General features: G+C 34.8%; 2 protein-coding genes across 6 annotated transcripts; one reads left to right on the forward strand and one right to left on the reverse strand.

The window, feature by feature from the left end:
• Window positions 1–1,181: 1,181 nt before the first annotated feature.
• LOC114521457 (ankyrin repeat and SOCS box protein 13-like) lies at window positions 1,182–10,058 on the reverse strand. The gene is made up of 3 exons (XM_028541915.1): window positions 9,360–10,058; window positions 4,004–4,170; window positions 1,182–3,843 (listed from the first exon to the last, which is right to left on the reverse strand). The coding sequence occupies exons 1-3, from the start codon at window positions 9,921–9,923 to the stop codon at window positions 3,489–3,491; spliced, it is 1,086 nt and encodes a 361-aa protein (XP_028397716.1). The 5' UTR covers window positions 9,924–10,058; the 3' UTR covers window positions 1,182–3,488.
• Window positions 10,059–10,456: 398 nt separating this feature from the next.
• Window positions 10,457–24,216, forward strand: LOC114521306 (transcription factor SPT20 homolog). Of its 5 annotated transcripts, none has more exons than XM_028541696.1 (21): window positions 10,457–10,526; window positions 15,969–16,033; window positions 16,411–16,472; window positions 17,743–17,809; window positions 18,183–18,309; window positions 18,398–18,426; window positions 18,624–18,659; window positions 18,840–18,878; window positions 19,113–19,223; window positions 19,339–19,529; window positions 19,634–19,841; window positions 20,009–20,235; window positions 20,600–20,632; window positions 20,777–21,162; window positions 21,508–21,620; window positions 21,745–21,933; window positions 22,225–22,299; window positions 22,510–22,575; window positions 22,844–23,006; window positions 23,111–23,235; window positions 23,558–24,216. In XM_028541696.1, the coding sequence occupies exons 2-21, from the start codon at window positions 16,001–16,003 to the stop codon at window positions 23,711–23,713; spliced, it is 2,436 nt and encodes an 811-aa protein (XP_028397497.1). In that variant the 5' UTR covers window positions 10,457–10,526; window positions 15,969–16,000; the 3' UTR covers window positions 23,714–24,216. The 5 variants fall into 5 exon arrangements, with proteins under 5 accessions (XP_028397497.1, XP_028397496.1, XP_028397494.1 ...); XM_028541695.1 differs by lacking the exon at window positions 10,457–10,526 and adding an exon at window positions 10,665–10,897; XM_028541693.1 differs by lacking the exon at window positions 10,457–10,526 and adding an exon at window positions 10,665–10,858.
• The last annotated feature ends 44 nt before the right edge of the window (window positions 24,217–24,260 follow it).

A 24,260-nucleotide genomic window follows, 5' to 3' on the forward strand; every position in this document is an offset into this window, starting at 1 on the left:
GAAGATTTAAGCAGAGTGTCTCAAAAGTATATAGCTTTTGAAACGTATCAAACGAAAATTGTAGTTTCATGTCAATTTCGTTTCAATTTCTTTGTATCTTCTTCTTTCTATGATTTTAATTAGAGCTTGGCAGGAGTTGGGGGTACGTTTTGGGGTTGCTAGTGCATCTTAGAGACTGTATAGGGTCAGATTGAATGTTTAATCTTCTATGTTAAATGTTAAATGTTCCAGAAATTCCAGTGGTGATGCTACAGAGCAGTGGGTGGGTGAAATTACCAGCGGCAAATTCCACATTTTCAAAATTTTAGCCGCTTTATCGATAACGTACATGATTGACCTTCAAATACCTGTCATTATGATAAATGTTCAACTTAAGATACCTGCGATTATTAATGAACACATGCATGCGACTTACCTTGAAAATACAAATAATGCTTTGAGCAATTTCGTTTATGTTCAGATTATAAACTGTTTCAGATGAATGATGATTTTGACCAAAATAACACATGCAATAACAATAATAAAGTTAACAATACTAAAGCGTTTCAAGAGAATATTCATTCTCTTATAAATCATCATTGCAAGCGTCGAATCAATGAAAGCGTTGTTTCTCCACCAGTTTGATATATAGCAAATTATACAGCACGGATTCGGAAATAGGGTGCAGCTGCGAATGACATTTAAGATTTACGAAGTGCAAATGCTAGCAGCATATTGTCATTTTCCACGCATAGTAAACATGATAAACATGCAATGTTTCTGAAACTAATTTAGTAGCAGCTGTCTTAACAAGACCCTCCCTTCCTACACCACCTTCATTTTGGCAAATCGTACAAAGCAAATAACTACTTCAATTAAGGCGGAGTATAGGAGTTAAACGTTCAAAATTTCTATACTTAAAAATAAAGAATCGCGGGGCATCTTTTGGGCTAGGGGTTAAATACCTCTGGTGGCACAGTAATTGCGTGCTAAAGGCGACATATAAGATGGATGATGACAAGACACAGCACAGTAATATATGCAGAGTCCAGTCCGTCTCCGACTGTTGGCATGCACTAATCACTTCATGCAGTTATTGAAACGAGTGCCAAGAACAAATACCATGCCATGCACATTCTGCTGAAGAATACCATGAAAAACGTTTTTTAACTCTGAGTTTGAGTCGTTGTTGGCAAAAATTATAATTTAAAATATATCTCATATTATATGAAGACAGTACGTCAACTGTACATTTAATGTCCTTTGTTTTTACAAGATTTTTGTACATATGTAGTTATGGATGGGTTAAAATTTTTGAATACATTTCTTTCATTAAACTAACCACTCATATAACAATGTCATATAACAACACAGACAATTTGCAACCCAGACGACTTCTGAATTGTGTATTGGCAAAACAGGTATTCCGAAAGACCACATATATATTCAATCCTGCCAACTCTTTTACAATCGATAGAGGAATGATTACATCACCACTTGACTTAACTGACCTCAATGAAACGCTGGCCTTAGAAGTTTGGACAATTTTCGCAGGAAGCGATCATTTTAACTGAATTATTTATGCCTCGATGTCGTCTCCAAAATATTTCTATATATAATGATATAATGAATAAGATATAATATTGAACAGTCCAGCGATTCGCGATTCATTGAGGCCAGTAGATGGGTGTCACACCTTGATGACTGACAAAAATACCGGTTTAAAATTTTATAGATATGTAAAATTACTTCTTTCATTTTATATACGCATAAAAATTGGCAGACTCTTCATACACCAACCGGAATTTGATAAATCAAACGATGTGACGATGTTGAAATGCCAAATGAGTTAAAATAATATTATAACATCAGTATAGATTTGCGGTTGAATGAAAATGAATGGTAATGACTGTAGCGTGATCATGTGATATTATAAAACATCCTAAACACGGAAATTATAGAATGAAAAATGATTTTAGACTAAATTCACTTCTTCAAGAAGTTCACATTGCGTGACATTATTGTGCCAAATATCAAATACCTGCGCAATATAAACTTTCCCTCGCGTAAAATCAGAAAGAGCCTAGCATCAAAATCAAGTGGTGAACCGGAATTTCTCTTGCACAACAAGTATAAAATGATTTTCGCATATTCAAAATGAAACCAAAGCCACGGATATTTTTAGAAGGTCAAAAATTTCAGCTAGGTAATTGTAATTATACTTCATATTTTCATAATATTTCTGAAAGATTGATATAAAAACACAAAGACACGACAAATTATATCTTTATGAAAAAATTTGTTCTTTGGCAGTACAATTTACTGCAATATAGTGAAAGAATTTAGATCAGACAAGCGTTTATCAGTGATTTTAACAACTTTTAGTATGACCATGGCACTGATGGCAGGCATATAAAGAATTTTTTAAGGATTTTAACACGCGTAAACCTCTTAAAAAGTCCTAGAAATTTTTTCTAAAGAGGCACTCCATTGTCGCCACCAAGACGACTAAACACTTTGTTGCACCTCAACAGAGGTTCAACTTATGCTTTTAAGAAGAGCCACAACGTTCATTTACTCGTAAATGGTAAAAATACACTGAACATACAGTGCTAGAGCGCGGAGTACTGAGAAATATATTGTATTGTATTGAAATATAATACATATCTTGAATAACTTTTAACTCCTTGTTTGTATTGAAAAAGACAGACAAGCAAAAGCACTCCGATATTATGGCTAGTTTCTGAAATTGTATACACAAAAAATATCGTAACAGCGTTATAATAAGAATTGTTTTGCTTTTTTGCTATTTTGTATTGTAGTTCTGCCAAGTGCCGTAGCCAGCGAGACGATTTAGGATATTTTATGTTGTTATAATTATTCGAAATCCAATTCAGAAATTGATAATTTCATCAATCAGTGATTTAACAGAGCGAGTATCACCGGTGTGTACTTATTTTCGAACAACGAAATATCATGTCACACTAAACAAAATCGCAATTACTAAAATAGTTAAGGCTCATTTTACACTTGCGGGGCTCGACTAATGGGTTCACCACTTGATTATGGTATTATTTCCACACGTATTCGGTTACTTGAAGCATTGAAGGTGATTTAAATGGAACACAAGCAAATGAGATAAGAGTTGTAAGGATGAACTACAATAGCAAACGAAATTAGTTTATTGTGTACTTCGTACTGTATTAATATTATCCATACTGAATGTCGACTGTTCCTTGCCTTTACAGTCTATGTGGTAGCTCCTGCATTTTGCCAATAAATTAGGTGGTTTCACTTGCGGTTGCGGATACACGGTGTTGGGATATAATGTCCAAGGGATACATGATGTGTATCTACACTGTGGAGTAACATTGAAATGAATGATTTTGTCGATCCTTTTTAAAGCTGCTACAATGCAGCTATTAGCGATGATGGTATCATATTCAAGTTGGAAATGGGATTCCAAACTTGGCACAGAACATTGCTCCATATTTCATTTTTCCCTCCTTTCATTCCTTTAGTATAGGAAATTTTGGATAAAGGATCTCCTTCTCCATTTCTGGTGGAATTGATAATTTTTTTACCCTCGTAACAACGTCTGGTTTGAGACTCTGACGAATCAGAGAGCAACATTGACTTTTAAGAGTCGGTGGAGTCCGTGAAATACTTTCCATATGTTTATAAATTCTTAATTGGCGCTTTCTCGCTAGGTCAATAGGAGTTTCACCATTTTGTTCGTTCCGACATTTTAACTTAGCATTAGCTTGTATAAGTCTTAATGCAGAGTCTTGAAAACAATAAAATGCAGCGATATGTAAAGGAGTGTCTTTAAAGGATGTAACCGCATTCACATCTGCACCATACCTACAACAAAATAGAGAAAGTATATAACAACATGAACCAGTTAAGCTGTATTCAAAAATATAATAAAATTATTTTATAAAAGGGATTAGCGATCCAGCCGTCTGTACGTTTGACCAGGATTACAATTTACACGTCTGCAAAAGAGAAAAATCATCCATACCTAATCAATGTTTCCACATTATGTAACCTTCCTTTAGAGACTGCAAAATGCAATGGCGTCCATCCTTTCTCATCTGTACTATTTACATTACTTCCAGCATTTAGCAAAAGTTCAATGCACGACGACTCACCAAATGCTGCGGCATGTTGCAATGGAGAACCAATACACTGAAAACAACAAAATCAATCGATGATTATATTACGATGTTTCAAATAATAACAAAATTAGCTTTTGTGACATCACATCCACTAGCATTCACTTTTTATGCATCTTACACTCGTACACAGTCTCGTTAACAAATGCATGCCACACACATACACGCACATACTTTAATAGGTTATATCGTTCACGTATGCTTCATTTTCTTTCTAATAGTTGCATTCACTTTGTTGATAATATTTTGTAGGATGATATTATATACTCTCGACGTATTTAAAAAATTCTAAACACGATGCTAACATTATATACATGTATATGACAACACGCGCATGATTTTAAAATGGTCATTCCTAAAAATAACAAGCGTGATGCAGATGAACAATCATAATAGGTGAACAAGTAACTCAATCTTAGTGGTTCTATCATAAACGATTGTGGCATAAGAATAAATAAAGGCTTGTAATAATAATAATAATAATGATAATAATAATAATAAGGGCTTTTTAAACAATAAACTATTACTTTGCGCAATGCAGGATGGAAATAAAGGTTAATTTGCAACGCTTCCAATGGACCTCTGCTAAGCAACCAAGTTAGAGAAGATGCAAAGGGATTGCCATGAACTCCATTTGCATTTGATACAGAAATTTGATAAACAGTCAGTCACTACGTTCTCGATTAGATAAAATCCCTAAAGGGAGTAAAAATTGGGGCAACGAAAGAGGAAAAAAGAAGATGAAGAGGAAAAATGTACACATATAGAATCCTGGAAAATGACAACTCTAGGACAGATCCGACAAAAAGCACTTGATATATGTGTCAGAAGGAAAATGTAAATCAATTACACACGGTAATTTGCACTGTTGCCAAATCATAGTTGTCGTCGTTCACTTGAGTGTCATATAATCATAGAGACACAAGTTCACAAATTCAAATTCTAATATATTCTGCGAGAGTGCCGCTACGAATTCAATTTCTAAAGTGTCCATTTATATGATCCAAACTGGAATATATCCAGGAAAAACTTTTCGCGTTCGGACGAAATAGCGTGCTTTTAACGAACCGAGATGAAACCATTAAGTGTTTGACGTCATATTCACTTGTGAAAACGCTATTTGCACATGGCCAGATGTTCAACGAAAATGACCTCACATGCTGAGGAAATGTGGTTATATACGCATGAAAGCGATTCTGACTATGGGGAATAATGACTGGTGATCTTCCCTTGTAATATTATACTTTTATTATATACTCTTCAAAGTGTGGTCCATTGCAAAACTGAGCATTTCAACACGAGATCAAAAAATTGCTAAATATATAATCGTTTGACCTCAACTGATTCTAAAGTAGGGGAGGAAAAACTCCTGTAAAAGACAAGAAACATAATAAAATTTTCTCTGTAATGAAGTCTGATTGAAAAAAGAGAAGATGGGAGTGAGACTGAAGTCTGGAGTAGAAATGTTCATATTGCTTATTTCACTAAGTACTGTATCTCAAGGTTTTTGCCTGAACTTTAACGAAGATTTTCTCTCTAAGACATGCAGGTGTTGATATTCATAAAACAAAAATTGGGTATTTCAAAAAAATTAGGATGAAACCACTTCCTTTTTAAGAACCACAGTAGGTATACAATAGGATAAAAGCAATTGGGTATTTAAAAAAAAAGGTGAAATTACTTTTTTTTAAAACAAGGTATACAATAGAATAATGGTAATTAGGTATTATTTAAGATCTAGGTATACAAAGGAAAATGGCCAATGTGGTTGGTAATCATGTGGTTTGGAGTTGGACACCCAGCAAAGCAAGTTTGCCAAATTCCCATCCAAATTAAATAAAAACAAATAATACAGCAATAATTTCCTAAAATAGACATCTGTAGCAATGTGAGACTATCATAGAAACACAAAGGAGAGAGCTTCTAAACACACTAATAATACTAGGCATTTTGTAATCTGAATATATAAGGAGTGATATATTATCAGCAATTGCTTATTTGCCATTATACATACTATATGTTTGGTGTTCGGGTTTGTATTATCCATAAGATTATACACAAATAAAAAACAAGACTATACCATGTGCATTCGCTCTGCTTGCAATCATGGAAGGTTTTGTTTGAATTATACATGGGGACAAGTACAATATATATTAGTACAATATATAAAACAACTACGTACTAATTGTATATAAGAGCAATATATGCTGCCTATTCATACTGTACAGCACAGAACTAATTGTTCAGATAATGTAATCCATATTGAGCAGAGGTTCTGTGACATTTGTTTCTAATATGGTAAAATAAAACTTTATGAATTTAATGTTAAATGTGGCAATGAAAGATAGATTCCCCTGCTGTTTTGACACAGCCTCATATCTCAATGGATATGAATTGTTTTAAATTGTAAATATAATTTTGACCCTGTTGTTAAACTTGGTGACATAGGGATGGTAACTATTACATAATTATTTCCAAAAAGCTGCTGCAATATGCTTACTGTCAAATTTTGGTCCTACATAATTCAGTAATCAACAACTGATGTCCATGCTTGTGACATTGTTTATACTGGTTATATTGCATGCACTAGGGTGTACAAAATATTGTTAGTCACATCTCTTATACTTTTAGTAAACACATATATTGTTGTATTCATGTGTAGAACATTATTGAAGAAGCGCTTGGGATCTAGTCTCTACTGTTCACAGCGCGTTGTTGAAACATGAACACATTTTGTATTACCTGAGAAAGGAATTCAACCCATTTTTAATTTGCATCTTGACCCTAATATTTGATTTGCTGTAATCAAACCCACAAATTTATCTAAACCAAAGTTAACTTAGGAAATTCAAAAATATGGTACAACTAACAAAACGGGATCCTAAAATAATTGTACTCTTCTTAGCCTTTGGAAATGTCTATAGTTTCTTCAAGAAGATGCATGTGTGCGTGTAGACGTCTGTTTTAACAGCGAAACATTGCTGTCAAAAATGTAAACAAAATTCCTTTTTTGATATATTGTTTGTTGAACACAAAGAGTTAGTACATATAACATAACGCTTCATTTTCATCTACGTCTCTTATTTCTTCTCCACATGAACAGGCCATTTAGACCACAGGAGAAGAGACTTGAAAATATTCAAAATTTGATATGAAAGACAAGAGAAATGTAAATAGCATTCATTATTTGATCTGGTTTAATTTAATAACTTTGCTATGCTCAACCAAATTCAGCAAGTTCATGTAATAAAGTGGCAAGGTTGGGCGTATACGCAAACAAACTATAACACAGCTCCTTTATATAACATCATTGCAATCAATAAGACATATTGATTACATAAATTTGAACGACATTGCACACATTTGAAAAGTGTCAATTCTCAACGGCTAAGCTGAGGTATTATCTGATCAAACTCACAACGGAAATGATTATGCGAAAGGTCTAGATTACTAATTTGATCGAACTGCAGGAAAAATCTTGAAAAATCCTAGACGACCATCATTCGTTTCAGATATAAACTTAAGAATGATGTACATAATCAGGTATTTTTTTGAACTTAAATGATTGGCAAGCGTGGTTTATAAAAGACAAGTGAAGATAAATATCTCGCGTGTTTAAAGAGATATTCGGAAGGATTACGGACAAACGGGCGCCAAACTTTCGCAACATAGGAAAGTAAAGCGTCCTGCACCAAAACAAATGTTTTTCACTTAAAACATATTTAAATACTTACAAAACAATTCAAGTGCGGAAAACTTTAAATTGAGTGTCTTTGTACATGCTAACATAACCATTATTACATATTGCACGAATAATAATCTATACAAGCGAGGAATGTAATGTGAACAATATATAGCACGAGCTTGCTTGTTGTTACTTTGCAATAAAATATAAATTAAATTTCTGCTAGATTGAGCTAGTTTGAGCGAATTCAGCTGGTTTATTTCGTCTTCATACTAAGTTATTTACAAACATACACACAGGGAACTTGCTGTTGTAGGCTTTACCACCAAGTGAGTAATATACGAGCAAATCTGTGTTCGATGCACGATTTGTAGCGAACGCAGCCGTCAATTCTCAGCATTTACTTCGAGATAAAACGATAAATAATGATCGCTTTGTAGCGACACACATTAGAAAACATGTTCAGCTCAGTGTGAAAGGAAAATTACATGCTTTCTATAAAAATACATGCATTCCGATAACCTGTTCTTTTCGCGACGAATCTCAAGTGCCTTGTCAAAAGAGAAATGCAAACAGAGCGAGGTCAATACTATCGTATGAAAAAACATTGAAACGTAGCTGAATGCGATTATCATGATGATAGAGATGAAGTAAAATCAATGTTTCGAATGTTTGCTTTCGGTACATTGCCAAATGTGAACGTTTCTAGTTACCTAATATGATAGGAAATGCCTTAAAAAATCACAATGAACAATTTAACCTTTCGTTCTAGTTCACAACGCGCTATTTCAACCATGCATATTACACTAGCTAGACTTGCTGTCTCGTTTGCCGTTAAAGACGTTTCTTAATAATACGAAACTGGGAAGTTGTGCGGGTAAGATAGTGAGATAAATACTCAATTATAACAAAATATGAAATGTCGCGGACATTATGGCGTCAAGCAAGATGCAGTGGGTTGGCTAAGTATTCAGATCTCATGGCGGGTGCTTAGATATAAACAAATTGGAACAAAAATAACACGCTGAAATCAAATACAATCGGCAAGACAAATCTTACATATGTTTTCCTTCGCCAATTTCCCAACTTTAGTTGAAAATAATAAGTAAGGTGTCACTATAGTATAAAGGTGCGATTTTCCACATAGGTATTATATCTATATCTGTGATTGTTCGTCGCGAATTATAAAGATTTAAGAGTAATTATTCCAATCATGTACGGCTCAAGCTATCCCTACATTTAGCGTTATTCAAACGTATTCGATGAAACACTGAGGCAGTTTAAACGTGCAGACGAGTAGATAAGTACAAAGCAAACGGCGGTGTGTAAAATGCACAAAAGATGCGAAGAATGCGACCATCTGGGTTCAAATAAGAAATGATCGACACTTGAATCGCAACAACAAGCTCCTTCAAACATTTTCCTCTTACTGTGGAAGCATTCTCACGCGCAGCATACAAACTAACATTGAATGACATAAACTTGTAAAAGTAAACATAAACGACATATGAACTTACTCTAAAAGCGCCAGTTGTCGGCGGCTCAACTTGAGCGTTGTATTGAAGCAGTAACTTGACACAAGTTGAATGTGCATGTTTCGCAGCAAAATGCAAAGGCGACCATCCTCCCGAAGCAATAGCATTTACATTACTACCACTTTGTAACAGTTTCTCAACACAATCCGAATGACCGTTTCTCGCGGCAAAATGTAGTGCAGTCATTTGATCTGTTGATACTGTATTTGGATCAGCACCGTAGTTTAAAAGCATTATCAAACACTCAGTATATCCACGCTCTGCCGCTTCCATTAGCGGTGTTCGGCGATCATACGAGGCTATATTCACATAAGCATTATGTTCAAGTAAGATTTTAACACACGAACATTGTCCACTTCTTGCGGCGTTATGTAATGCTGACTTGCCATGCATTGTAAATTCATTTATAAATTTAAAAGCGCCTGCTTTCAATAAATTCTTCAAATCCCTTTCACAACCTTTATAAGCGGCGGTAGCCAAACGAGCCAGTAAATCTTCGTCGCTCATGTTTCTTTTTTCCCAATGTCGACTATGGCTCGTTCCCATAGCTCATTCACACAACAGAAGAGAAACTGTGCTGAGAAGAGTTGAAGCGACATCTACGACATCTTGGCTCCTTGTTTCGAGTACCAGAGCCAGAAGTCTAGACAATCTTCGTGAACACTAGGCCCTGCGGCTCCATCCGTGCAGATAACAACATGGCACCCAGGGAGGGGACCCTGAGTAGCTTAATTATGATATGCACGCAACAAGTGCAAAATAAAAGGCGAATAATAAGAAACTTTAAAAAAGTACCCCGTTATAAGATTATAACTGCTTAGATACTAGAATTAAGCGATTCCTAAAATATTCAAATTCATATTTCTTAACTTGAACAACGTGTTTCCCTTGGCAAGTTAATTTAGCTGAAAAAATTTTCAAACTAAATTAATTTCACAATAAGAGGGCAGCGCGGCATTACTGAATGACTCAATAATTTTTTTTGTGCTAATATTTACTTTCTCTTATCGCTGTTGTTTTTGTCAAAATTTAGAAATATGATCCGTTTCCGGTGACAAATTGTGAATGAACGATAGCTCGGAGATCTAATTTCTTCCCTGTATTCTGAAGAAACGAAATGAATGGCGATGTTTGGAAAAATTTAGGAAGGTAAAGAATCAAAATAAAGTTTTTAAACGTAAATATTACACGACACAAAGCTTGCCGTTTCCTTTTATATGCAAAGTTTACCGTCGCAGAGACGCCAGGAAGTAATGTTGACTCCCAGCCGCTGCCATGCTTCTTTTATGTAACGTAGGCTCGCTTTGTTCGAATCTTAAATCATAAATAGTCAACTTTTTATGTCATCTTATGGCATTTATGGGCCTCGTTTTATGTTTATAATAGAGAAGTGGTCTTTTATATTACACGTAGAGACTTATTACGTACAACATGGAAATGTAGACAGTAGACTTTTTACTCAAAAACAAAATTTGATGCAAGTAAGGAACATTTCATTGTCGTTAATGTAGACTGTAGAGGTCAGTAAATTTTAATAACATATTTACATCTACATTATTTGCCGCTGAAAATCTGGTACATAAAGAGTTGTGACTGCAGTGTACGCATCAATACATCTTCGAATAATTATCTGTACTTGGGCAAAAATGATTTGCAAAGTCCATGTAGAACTTCACATGCAATTTGAATAAATTTCCACACAATATTAATAAAAGTGTTCGGTTCTCATAAATCATAATTGCCCATTAGTGGGATGTTTATTCGTACAGCTTTACTCATAATTGTTTAAAATATAATGTTAGTTCATCCCACATTACCGGCTAGACAGCATGTTTCCAGTTGTTTGTAGATAATATTCCACTTCATGCCACCTGGCACAGTGGCACCAAATTAAATTTGCTATATCATGCCCCTCCCCAAGGGAACTTCAAGCAGCAGTTGTAGAAATTCACATGGAGTACTGTTGTTTCTAGAAATCTCTAGGTACAGGACACTCCTGAGATTCAGATTCCTCCTAGTGGTTCTAGTTTATAATAAACTTTATCCTTCAGACATAGTCTCTTTTAAAAATGCAAATTCTTTAGTTCTCAACAAGGGTTGTATGTTTTCAAAATAACACCTCTGGTGTATGTTCATATAGCAGTTGTTTTCCAGTCACATTTCAAATCAGGCTTTTCTACCTTGCATGTTAGTTGCCTATTGAAGCACCAAAGTTAAGAAAAATCACATTGTTCAGAAATGAAATCTGATAAAACAACTTGGAGACCAATTGCTTTAAATATGAGATGAAACCAACAATAATATCAGGTAGTTGCTGTTAGATCAGAAAATGTCTAAGAAGGAACTGTGCATATAGAAATCCTATTAATAAAATTCCTCTGACATTTTTGGTCAAAAGCAAGATGATAAGCTGTAGTGGTTTATGTCTATCTAGGTACGGTACCTAAAAAGGTTACAAACACTTTTACCTTTTTAGAGAATGATCTTTATCAGGAGTTTTCAATGTGCACGAATGAGACTGACCAAAAATATACTTAATAATTTTAAAAATGTGCTTAAAAATCTCTTTACATAAGAAAAGGCAAAGTGGTTCCCATTTGGAACATGTGATTTTTAGTGAAGTTTGCATAAGTTACCATTGTCCTTTTGCCTAGCTAGTCAGTTTTTAGCACTACCTAATAATATATTTATATTTATACTACAGAGTTCTAATAGATGTTGCTACAATGTTTGAACACTTTGATCTATACAAATTATGATGGTCCTTAGACTCATTGGAATGCATAATTCCAATGTGGATAGTGACTAGAGTACTACATCTCTTCACATATAGACTTCCTTGAGGTTGTCAACGACTTTTAATAGGCCTCCTTCACTTGTATATGCCAGGCTAACTAAGTCAGGAAAAATGAATTTTAGTCACAGAAACATCAAACCCAAGGCACTTGTCCAATTGAAAAGTATACTTTTGCCTTTGTTTATTCTGATGAAAGACATTCTTTCATATCTGGTACTCTAGCTGTATTGTTTTCACAAAACCGCATTAAATGTACTCAACTGTCCTAAATATTTATGCACAAAATGTGCTAACAAAAGTGCTCCTAGTACTGTACCTCCACTCTTCAATTACTATAAATGAACCACTGAATTAGATCTATGAAGCTCAATTCATAACCTTCAACTAAACCTCTAAAAGAGCTTTTCTCTTTGGGGGACCAGTCTTTGAAAATCACTAGACATGGTAAAGCTAAATAATAATACGTAGGTCATGTTAGTTTCTCAACGTTCTTAAATTGATATTTACTGGAAATTTGTCTATCTATGAATTAAAACTAAACTACATACTGTGCATCCAATATCAAGTACACAAAACAGCCAATGCCACAAAGGGCTACACTTAGGCTATATGCCTGTATAGGCAAACGAAGTAGATATGGTGGTGAGTACCTTTGTAGTGAGTTGGAGAAATACCTCCTTGTTGCACCCACACTAAATCACCTTTTTCATTCCAATTACTATATAAAGCCATCATGTATTTCTAATATGACTGTAGAACTGATATGAATAATTTTATCAGCATATTGATAATGGTGTGTCAATATAGTGATTGTTTAAGTTGCCAGACATCTAGTGCCATCCAATTCCCGTCTGGTCAACATCCAGTGTCAATGAGTATTTGAGACTCTCAGGTGGCGCTCATGTGATTGTCTTAGTATCATTCCTTTTATAATATCAAAACATAAATTTAATCTAATCTGATGATTACTGGTATGCTTTGCAACCCGGAGCTCTTCCGTGTGCCTGAAAACTAGGATACATTCTTTTCGGACATTGTAGTCTGTAAACAAACCTGCATTTTTTGAAAAAAGTTGTGTCATAACATACTAATTTGCGATATATCGTAGGAGGAACATGTAGACGGTAGAACTTCAGATAACAAGATCTAGGTGCTTTGGTAAAAGTATACGTCCTGTCTGATAGTCCCGACGGCACCAGAAGAGGTTTATGGATAAAAGAATAAAACAATAAAAGAGCTGGCATTGCCATTGCCCAAGTGTTCACGTCATATCCGCGTGTACCCGCAGTTTGCACATTATTAGCCAAAGTTCTGTATATTCTGTTTGTCATTTCACAATTCTGAAATACCCATATTTGTATGCGTTGCCAGTTTACTATGTAACATTAAACATGGAGATGATCATGTTTCACGAGGCTTGTATGCATTATATATTGGGTAATGGGTATATCTTGAGTTATGTGGATTATGGAAGTCATCCAGGTTTTAGAAGTATTTTATCGACATTGAAATCTGAAATATCTAATGCGATATAATAAAAATAGAAAATGATGTTAAGCAGACAATGTTTGGTATGAAGGTAGGCAGAAGGTTAGAACATTAAGACATTTACAGTGCAACTGACGGCATTAAGTATTTCTGTTTATATTTTAATACAAAATGCTTCTATCTTTGTGTAAATAGGAATGTTTACTCTTTCCAATGTTGACAATTTGAATTATATTTTCTATATCATTATATACGTCAAAATATAGTCATTTCACAGACTAGCCTTCGATTCATCTTACTTTGGGAAATAAAGTCAAGTTAATAGAAGCAGCAACTGTTTTATAGCATATCAACCCCAGTCCTCCAGTGCCAGTGCAGAGATTGTGATACACACTGTAATGTGTTGTTTTTCCCGCTGCTAAGGCCTCTAATGAGCTCCTATATCATCAGCTTTTTTCAAGAACGTGTTGCCATAAATATCTTCGTAAAGTTTTCACCGACCTTTAATTTAATAAATTATTTGACCATGGAATTTGAAATATCTTATGATAGTCATAATTAATAAGTTCTGTTAAGTGGATTATTCTTCCCATGTTCACTCTACTTGACTGTAGACAGAACGTCTTGCGCGGAGTGATATTTCCTTCAATTGGAATGAATTAGTTCCGCTTGCACACAAAGAGGTTTATAGACCCGATGCCACCGAGCCAGGGATATAATAATAGGCATGCTCCAACTCTCGCTTCTGTTTATTTTTTTGTAGAGATCCGCTATATTGTATAGTTTCGTTAAAATTGCAAAAAATCTCTAAAAAACGTTTCTCTTCAAATTTTATTATTTTAGTCTACTAATAGCACTATAGTAAAATGATAAATTAAAGAATTAATAGTAAAAAATTAAAACACGTAAAAGGAAAATCATTTATCCAGACTAAAAGTCTCGGTTTAATTCTTTTAGCCGACCAAGAATTTCCGAAGTTGACAACCACGTTCCTTTCATTAAAGTCTTTAAATAATTTCTAATAATAAACATGGCGAGAACAATACCCGCCGTAGTAGATACATGAATGTTTCTCATCACGACTACGTGACAGCCTCGTCTAAATAAGACATGCATCAGAATGTATTTCTTAGATTCTTTTAGTTATACTCGCCCTACATACAAAACCAATCACTCTTTTCCTTATGAGGAACGAGGTCACGTTATCTGCAACGTCATAAATCGTCGCACTTGATTACAGGAAGCTAACTTACTCAATACACATTGTACATTATTTTTTCCCCATTCCTTATCTAACCAAATGGTATCGTCGAGGTTGAATTTTAGAATTTGACTTGAATATAATTTATTAGAAAATACGAAATTAAAAACTTGGTGTGGGCTGGGATCGAACATGTGGTGTGGCATACTCGACGACTTCGCCACTGAGTTCTCGCCATATTTACTTCGGCAAAGATTTAATGACAATGTTATTCAAATTGGCAAATATAGTTGTTTTCAAGAACTGTAATATTAGCGCTAAAGAAATGATTGGAATATTGGATATTTATGCCTCAAAGAGTTAAATAAATCAATGGGATTGTACAATACAATTCCTTCAAGTTCCCACATGGCTACCGATGTGTTAAACTTTTTTAATCCCCATCATTCTTTTAACGCTCATGGTACAATAGGTGTTAGCTGTATATCCTGGTAATATAAGCAATGATAAACTCATGACGTCATGCTTTAATAGTTCATTCGATGTGAGTTGAGCTCCGATTTTGATAATAGACTTATATTAGATTTAGCGAATAACAATATTTTTTCTTGTATTAAAAATACTTTTTACCTCTTAGTCATAAAATATTTTTATTTCCAGCAATTAAGAATTTTTTCACTATTCCTGACACTCAGACCAGTGAATTCCATAGCTATAGTCAGCTATAGAGCTGCATGTGCGAAAGATTGTGTTTGCAAGCAGGTTACATACTTGAGTCAGCTTCACCAACCTCTCACACTATCAATCCCAAATGGTAAAATCATCGATTTTATTTACAACTTCATTCAATTTAGAGTCTTAGACCACATCCGCTTTGAATTGCATAATTCAAAAATGAAGACAAGAGTCGTGTTGTTAGGGGCCTTGTAGCCTGAGCCAGTAAAGAGTATTAACAATGGGGTGATGTGAGAACAATCTCGGCCAACCGTAAATTAAAAACTCCACCTGGCTTGCAGTTGCATGGGGGAAGTGTTTGTCAGGATAAAAGAACGTTACAATAGACCACGTGATTTTTTTGTTAAACTATCTTTTGTATTGTTTTCAGGTTAGAACTGTATATAAGTATGTGTGATCATCATGTCTGAATGGGATAGTTCCATCAGCACCTGGGTAGGTTTATCTTAACTATATTGTACACATAATATGCACGGGCAACGTCCTCCTAGCATAGCACAGTTTCCCGTTGTAATTATACCATTATCTTTACTGGTTACGTCATGATACAATTGACATTTATGATGAAATGACATCGCCTCGTGCATAAACATTTTTCTTATTTCACCATTACTATTCAATCCAATACGATGATGGGATAATTGTTTGTTATGCCAAATCATTGTCAACATGCAGTCTTAATAGTTTGCATATTTGCACAAACATGAACAGAAATATGAAATAAATCTACGAAAATCTGATCATATAGTTCGGCTGGTATCATTCAAATTTCTAATAACGTAATGTGAAAACAAAATTAATTTGTTTTGAAGGATCTTATTGAAAAAGCCTGCAAGGAAGCTGGTAAAAGAAAGAGGGACCACCCAGAAAAAAGGTATTTTTAATAAGAACGAATTATCAGCTTATATTGTAGTTGTTGATAAATTAAAGTCGGCCAGAAAATGGATTATAGTGAATCATCATTGGCAAATAATTTTTATCATGATTTTCACAGTTTAATATCCTCCAAAGCTTTTCCTTTTTTTTGCGCAAAAATGCATTTTCTCCAAAAGTTGGACAAACTGATCTTCCTTATACAGTATAGTAGAAATCAGATATAGATCAGTGGTAGAACAAGAATTTCGCCTATACGTTTCGCGTGAAGCATGATTTGGTATTTTTTACCCGTGAAACGTGCTAATCTGTGATACATGATCATGGGTTACGTGAGTAACGTGACCGTGAATATAACTCCATATTTATGGTTGACGCATAAACTCAGTCTAGAAGCTATTGTCTTTTAGTTTTTCTAAATTAAGAGCAGAAAAACATGACTGACCTTAAATGCTGCACCATAATGTTACAAACCACTATTGCACTTAAATACGCCGGATGAAACGTTTTAAGTGAAACATGCAGCACTGAGATATTTTAGGCTAAATATAAGAATGTGTAACTAGGAGAAGGTAATTCTTGTACTTTTAATTAAAAGACGTATATTTAGTTTTTGCGTTGCACGAGTGCTGGATCTTTCGCCATAAAGAGTGTTCAAATCTTTGTCTATTCCATATTTGGCAGTAATAAATTAATGCTAATGATATAAAACGTGATGAAATTAAACCTAAGTACCAAAGGAACAAGGCCACAGACAATGAACGCTGGGTGTGATTCTAAAAAAATTGCCAATTAAGATATGTATAATTTGGATTTATCGCCTATATATGCAAGTGATGAAAACGGCATAAAAGTTATAATGCAAGACGAAAACAAACTGTTTCTATCTTCGTGCAATTGTGGAAAATTGTATTTATTCCTCAAAAAAATTGTCCGTCTGTCAGTATAATGAGCTTGTTTTAGCAGTGTGTCCCTGTAATGCAATTTTTTCTACTTGTTTGAACTTCGTATTTTGAAGCAACGAATTTGTATGCTGAGTTTTGAAGTGTTCCGCTCGCAATGCTGACATTCTTTGCAAACCCTGTTAAGGCATATTCAATATGCTGCTGATCCACACTGTCATTCTCATCTTGAGAAAGCGGAAATACTTCACATGGAATTTTGTGACTTCAAAGTATTTTGCGCGACCTTGGAAGGCATTTTAGGAATATCTCTTATTTTTGTACTTTACACACTTACATTGAAGAATAATGTACCACATTTTATTTCAGGCAAAGCTTGCTGGAACGGTTGTTAGATTGTTTTGTTGATTCAGTTGAAGGGGCCCCAAGTGACAAGGTAATATTTGTCATCAGCACCTCGCAGTGGGTCAATGTACTTATAAATCCGCTTTGACAGTAATTAATGACAGTATAAAATAACTAGCGTCGGACTAGTGTGTTGTTCAACACTAAAATTTGTCTCTAGAACAATTCAGTGTAGAAAATAAACTTAGAAGTAGGCATTTCAAACTTAAATGAATTGAACTCAAAATTATTCGTAGTTCAAAATCAGGACGCTAACAGCCTCTAAACCGTCCATTGTCCACATCCCTTCAACGACCACTCTTTGTTCATGCACAACTAGGCTCGTAAAAAGGAAACGACCCGTCCAAATTTTACTTGGAATGAAGAACACTCCCTTAACAGCTTAAACATTTGTTCTTTTGCAGCGTTTTCGTCATGGTGTTCACCTTCTTGACAAAGTTGTTTTACAAGATAATCTTTCAACATTGATCGTAAACTTTTATCCAGTTAACGAAGGGTATTCACTTATATTGAAAAGCCCTAGTGGAACAGGTACGATGAATCATTCCAGATGTAAAATGTAAAATGTAAAAGAAGACTTGATATTATAATGTTAAATTTAAAATTTATTTAATTCCAGAATCCGAAACTATTCGACTTCCATACGAAGTAAGATAATATCTCACAACCTCCTTTATTAATGGCGTTTTTTACACGCTGTACGATATAGGCGACTTATAATCCAGATTAGTAAATAATATAGGATAGAAAATATAGCAAATCTGGTTAAGAATGCTTATTAACATCCAAATTCGTCTGGATTGCAACAAATCGTTTTAAGATAGGAACTTAATTTCTTTTTCAAGGAAACAGAATTTCTTGATTATCTTGATGCTCAGCAGGTATCCATCAAAACGAAAAATATTTTTGTCAGATTCATTGATTGTTATCATAGAGATAATAGACATTTTTTCTATCATTGTTATGTATACATTTTTTACTGAACGGTGGTTGCTGAAAATGCTGAAGTGTATCTGATACGTATATGTGCAAAATACCTTTAAATAATGTTTCTTATTTAGCTTCCTCCGATGCTGGTTGATTTGCTGGAAAAATCCAAGGTAAGCACCTTTCCCATGCACGAGGCTTAAAGGTTAGAACGGGTGACTGGTGCCAGGAAATACGATCAGAAATATTAGCCCATTTCGCAATTCTTTTTAAAATGCATCAACTGAAGGCTTTGTTGAAATTTTTTTACATTCGTGATAATTTTAGTCTGAATAGGTGTTGATCTGCCGCTATAAGTAATTGTTGATATCTCGAAGCAATAATCGCTCATGGTTTTTTTCCATCAGGCGAATGTTTTCTACAATGGATGTGTGATTGTTGAAGTTCGTGATTATCGTTGTTCTGTTAATCCTAGCAGTTACGATACTTCATACGTACTATTACGTCCAACATGCCAGGTTGGTGAAGTGTTTTTAACATTAAAGTGTAATTTACACTATAGTTATCTTAACGAATACTATAGTATTAATATATACGTGTATATGAGCTGACTAATTTTCATTTCCTCTTCAGACTCTTATTGCTGATGTTAATGCCCTAACGTGTGATGGAGAATGGCTTGATGAGGATAAGATTAATTTGGAAGCAGAACTATTATTAAAAACACAAAGTCCATTATGTCTAGATCCTTCACCGGAGATCTTCAATATTGTCAACCAAATGCATTTTCACAAACACAAATATAGAAGTCAGTTATTACAAAGGTTATTTTCTAGTTTGTTTCAAACCAGTATATTAGTTTAGATAATCGTACTTTTCCCCCGATATTTCGACCGTTTCGACAATTCTATGGTTTCATATTTTTCAGAAGTCACAAACGTCGTTTTCGCGCATATATTTCTCAAAACCGGCCATCTATATCGGCTCCTTCATGTCTAAAATTGGTTGATTTCTTGGCTCATCACAAACATGCCCAACCTCCTGTTAATTTACGACTGTCAAAGTCATCGTACAGTGGAGTTGACACATGGAAACAACGTACATTATCGTTAGCACCACCAATTGAACCAGTACAGGTAAACAAAATTAAGATAAGGCGGGTAGGCATACATTACATTCACATGCTTCAGTGGTAAAATTAACTTTAATTTTGCAAATAATTTCTCTTTATTCTCATTCATTACTCTATGCACTATAAGGAATGAATTGTCTGGAAAATGATGATATATATTCTCATGCACAGGTGATGAAATTTTCTAAGAAAATAGAAGCGAGTAAACTGGATCCGAATAGCGCTCCCGAAACAGTGCAAGAGATAGTTTTAGAAGCTGAGAAAACAGAGAATCGTAATTGCCATTGTCGTGTGATGATTCAGCGTCGTCCTGCGGATCTACAGTATTTAGGTGAATTATATTTACATGAAGATGCAAGCAGTAAGGAAATCACTCAAGATAAAGGGAAATGCTGCAAGTAAGTCAACCTTGATGTATTCCCCGATTGTTTCCGCCCAACTGTGCTGACATGAAAAATTTCAATTTTAGGAATTTCGTTGTCTATTTTTATTAATGTCTTAATTGCCATCGTCCATCAGCCATCTGGCCGATGACATCCTTCATAATTGCAAGGATTTTTCACGAACGAAATTCCCAATAGCCTGTTCAGGCATCTGTTATAAATCAACCATCGCCCTTCTATATTTCAAGAGACCTCTCGATGAAGAAGTATCATATTTACAAACATGCAATTATGCCCTCGCTAATGATGAAACTATTATCCAAATAACATGAATGTGAATTACTAGAACCTAAAATAATTTTAATTCGTTTTATTTTAGGTTCTTCCTTGGCAGTAAACTGAGTGCACAGAGGTTTGTTCTATGTAATAATCATCTTCACCCATATGGAACCTTACAACCATTTTACCATAATTTTTAACCTCAAATATTCGTATACAAGTGTCCCTGGCCTATCTTTTATAAACCGCATCATAAATATCGTGATTTTTTTGCCAGATATCTTCAGCAGTTTCAAGATCTGTACACAGAGGAAGGCAGGAAGCATGTGAAAATTGCCAATTTCATCCCGAGCCAACAACAAGCTCGAATGCAAGCACAAAACAAAAACAAAGTAAAATCTGAACCAAATAGAACACCGAGTCCATGTCAAGGCCAAAAAACCGAAAATAAAACAGTAAATGGAAACGCAATCCCAAATCATCAGGGTCATCCTAATCCCGGAAACAAAATAACAGTGAATTCGGTTGTGAAGAATAATGGTAATAATGTCACTAGTCAATCGATTTCTGGCAAGATTCCAATATATAATACATCAAGTCTTGCAGGAAATAGTATGGTTATGACTGGGACGAACGCTAATCTCGCTGGAATGACAGTGCAAGGTATAATCTTTTAACCATTTGTATAATTATGGTGGCGGATATCCCCATAAAATATGTTTGCAATTATGAGGTTTATTCTAGCATTTACTATCCTTTCGTTCCTTAAACATGTACTTCAGTTAGTTTCTCGAACCGAAACTTGTAGAGTCTTGCCAAAAGAAAAGCATAAACAATCCAACTAATTTCAACGGCATGTTTTCGAGTGGCTTTCACAGGTGTTCCTTTCTTTGCAAATTAGCAATAGCAAGCAAAAGCCTTTTTGTCTTTAGTCCATGCATATATCTATATTGTAGTCCCGGCCTTTCTCTTCTCAAATTTTAATATTTTGCAATGTGTATTTCGCAGGTAAGCAATATGTCACGGCAATTCCTGTCGCGTCCTCATCAGTACAAAATCAACATGATGCAATACAGCCAGGCGCCTCATATCAACAGAATGTTGTTGGAGCATATGTTCAGGTAATCAGTGAAATGTTCATTATTGTTTCTAGGAATTATTTCTTTAGTAATACGCATATGCCTAGAATTTAGATAAAAAATCTTAAAATTTAAAGCTAATCTTTTCTTGTCTGTAAAATTCCAGCCCAAGGTTGTAGCGTTAGGAAACACAGCAATACCTGTAGTGACCACGCCTATCGCCCCAATCACCAGTAAACCAAGCTCTGGTGCCAGACCTTCCCTTCTCCAACCGAAGTTTATAACGACAACAAATATAAAAAACGTTGCTCAACCGATACAGCCTGCTGGTCCAGGATCTATTACCTTGATACAGGTATGGTGACATATCAGGTCTTATTTCAAAAGACACCAATGGAGGCCCAATGGAGAGATGAAGTCCACATCATGAAATTGCTTTAAATATAAATATAATTAGACGTATAGTTGTGATGTTTTCTTCTTCAATTTCTTCTGTTTTTTTTATCTCCATTCTGTTGATTAATCATGATAGGCAAAGGCATTGACTTTTGTGAAATATATCCAGCTGTTATCAAGATTTTCATCAAACATTTCACGTGGATTAGCCTCTCTCTAAATCTTTCTTCTTTTATTTTTTATTTTTTAGTCTGCAGGAGGTGACCAAACGCGACGTTTGTTACCAAGCTCCATCGCGTCTCGAATACTCAAAAAACAGGCCCACGTAAGACCCGATTTAAAAAACGATCATTTTAGGTTCCACATTCATGTGTTCCACACACTTTTAAATAAGGGTTTCGAAATATTACCTTGAACAACAAGATGTGTCTTGTGCATCTCGCTATAATATGACGTATATACATAGATCTATATTAAAAACATCTTGTTGAAAATATTCTCCAAAATATTGTTTGTTTCTTTTATTTTTTATTAGAACAACGTGACAATACAAGGACAACAAGTTCAGATTGCTCAAAGATCAAATAACGCTACAATTGCGGTACGTTTACACTGGTAAAAACAGAGACTATTAATAATCTCTACGAGTGTAAACTAGTTTTGTCCTTCTAGCATAACTAAACAGTTATCTTTTTCTCAAACTGTAACTTACGTTTGTTCGACGCATTGCTCAACACCAGTCTCGCAGCTGGGAATGAAATGTGAACTAGCAATTTGAACATTTTTTCGCATAATAACCTGCGTAGCGGTGCGCAGGTTAAAAATTATTTGTTTTTCAAAATTAACCTTATTTACGTTCTCCTTCACAGCAGTTGAGTGGTGCAGGTATTTTACCTCTGACACAACTTGGTATCAATGTTGCCAGTCCTCAACTATCTGGTAAGAAAGTTTCTCAACAAGCAGTAACGTTGTCATCGTCGCTAACACAGCCAATACTTCAACAACAATCTCAGGCCAGGCAACTCACAGCTGGTTAGTCTTTATTGTTTTTCCTAAAAAAAATTGTTTGATCTGCCGAACCCGAGGGCCAATCGCGAATGCCTAAATTGAAAAATATTTATTCCGTTTCAATTCAGCTCCAGTAAACACGTCAACGGTAGTAACTATGGTAACTATTGGCAATGCAGCAACACCCATTGCAACCATGACTCCAGCTGGTAATAGATCTACGTCAAATCTTGCTCCTATCGTCCCTCTTCAGGTAAAATATTTCTTAGTATTAGATATTTGTTAGGTTAACAAAAAAGCAAAAAGGCTTTCACAAAAAAGCTTAATTCCAGCGACCTTCGCGACATTGTATAGCAGTGTCGTCATTGCTTCGCCGATCTGTATTATTCTACGTTCTTCAATCTATCGATAATAGACCTTATGCATAATGACGTAACAAGCTGTGACACCTGCAGGGAATTCTGGTCTTTGTAGAATTCCCCGTAGACGTCACGGCTTGATACGTCATTATGCATAAGGTCTATTACATTGCGATGAATGTAAATCCAAAGTAAACATAATTTAATTTTTTTTAGGTTCGCATGGTACAGTTTCCACAAAGAGCCCAGACGTTGCAACCACGGCAGATCGCTCTACAACCTCAAGTGAATCCTACAAACACAGGCAGAGCGCCTGGAAGACCAAACTTAAGACGACGATCATCACATCAAAATAACACTTCACAAAAGTAAATATTTATTTCAAGGCATGGATGTGCATGGTGAAAAACACATTTCTATGAAAATTGAAATATGTATATCTCAATGGAAAAATAACCTAGAAACTTCTTGTGGTAAATCGGTATGATAATAGGAGAAGAAAATACGACAACATGTGTACTGATTTCAAAGGCTTCTAAACTCGTAGTATTTTCAATACCATAAAAAAAACAATAGAAGACAGCTTGAGATGCACCCGTGATGTACAACCGTTTACAACAAGTGTGACGGCGAGAGTGTATATACAGCCACGTCTTAGACCAATTATTGTGATCCAAGTGTTTTCTTAATGCTGACATTTTGTTAAACTTATGACATCTTTAGACAAAGTTGATAAAGTTACATGTACAACATGTCGGTCGAAACAAATGTAACTGTCCATTTGTTGGACTCAATAATCCTTAAACGTTTCTTGCAATTGAGTACTTGATTGTAATTATATAAAACTGGTCCTTTTATTTGTACAAAAAATTCTTCGCCTAATTTTTATAACAATAATATCATAAAATATTTTAGTATT

The sequence above is a fragment of the Dendronephthya gigantea genome, unplaced genomic scaffold (assembly GCF_004324835.1).
Source record: "Dendronephthya gigantea isolate DGI-Jeju-01 unplaced genomic scaffold, DenGig_1.0 000020F, whole genome shotgun sequence".
Classification (NCBI taxonomy): domain Eukaryota; kingdom Metazoa; phylum Cnidaria; class Anthozoa; order Malacalcyonacea; family Nephtheidae; genus Dendronephthya; species Dendronephthya gigantea.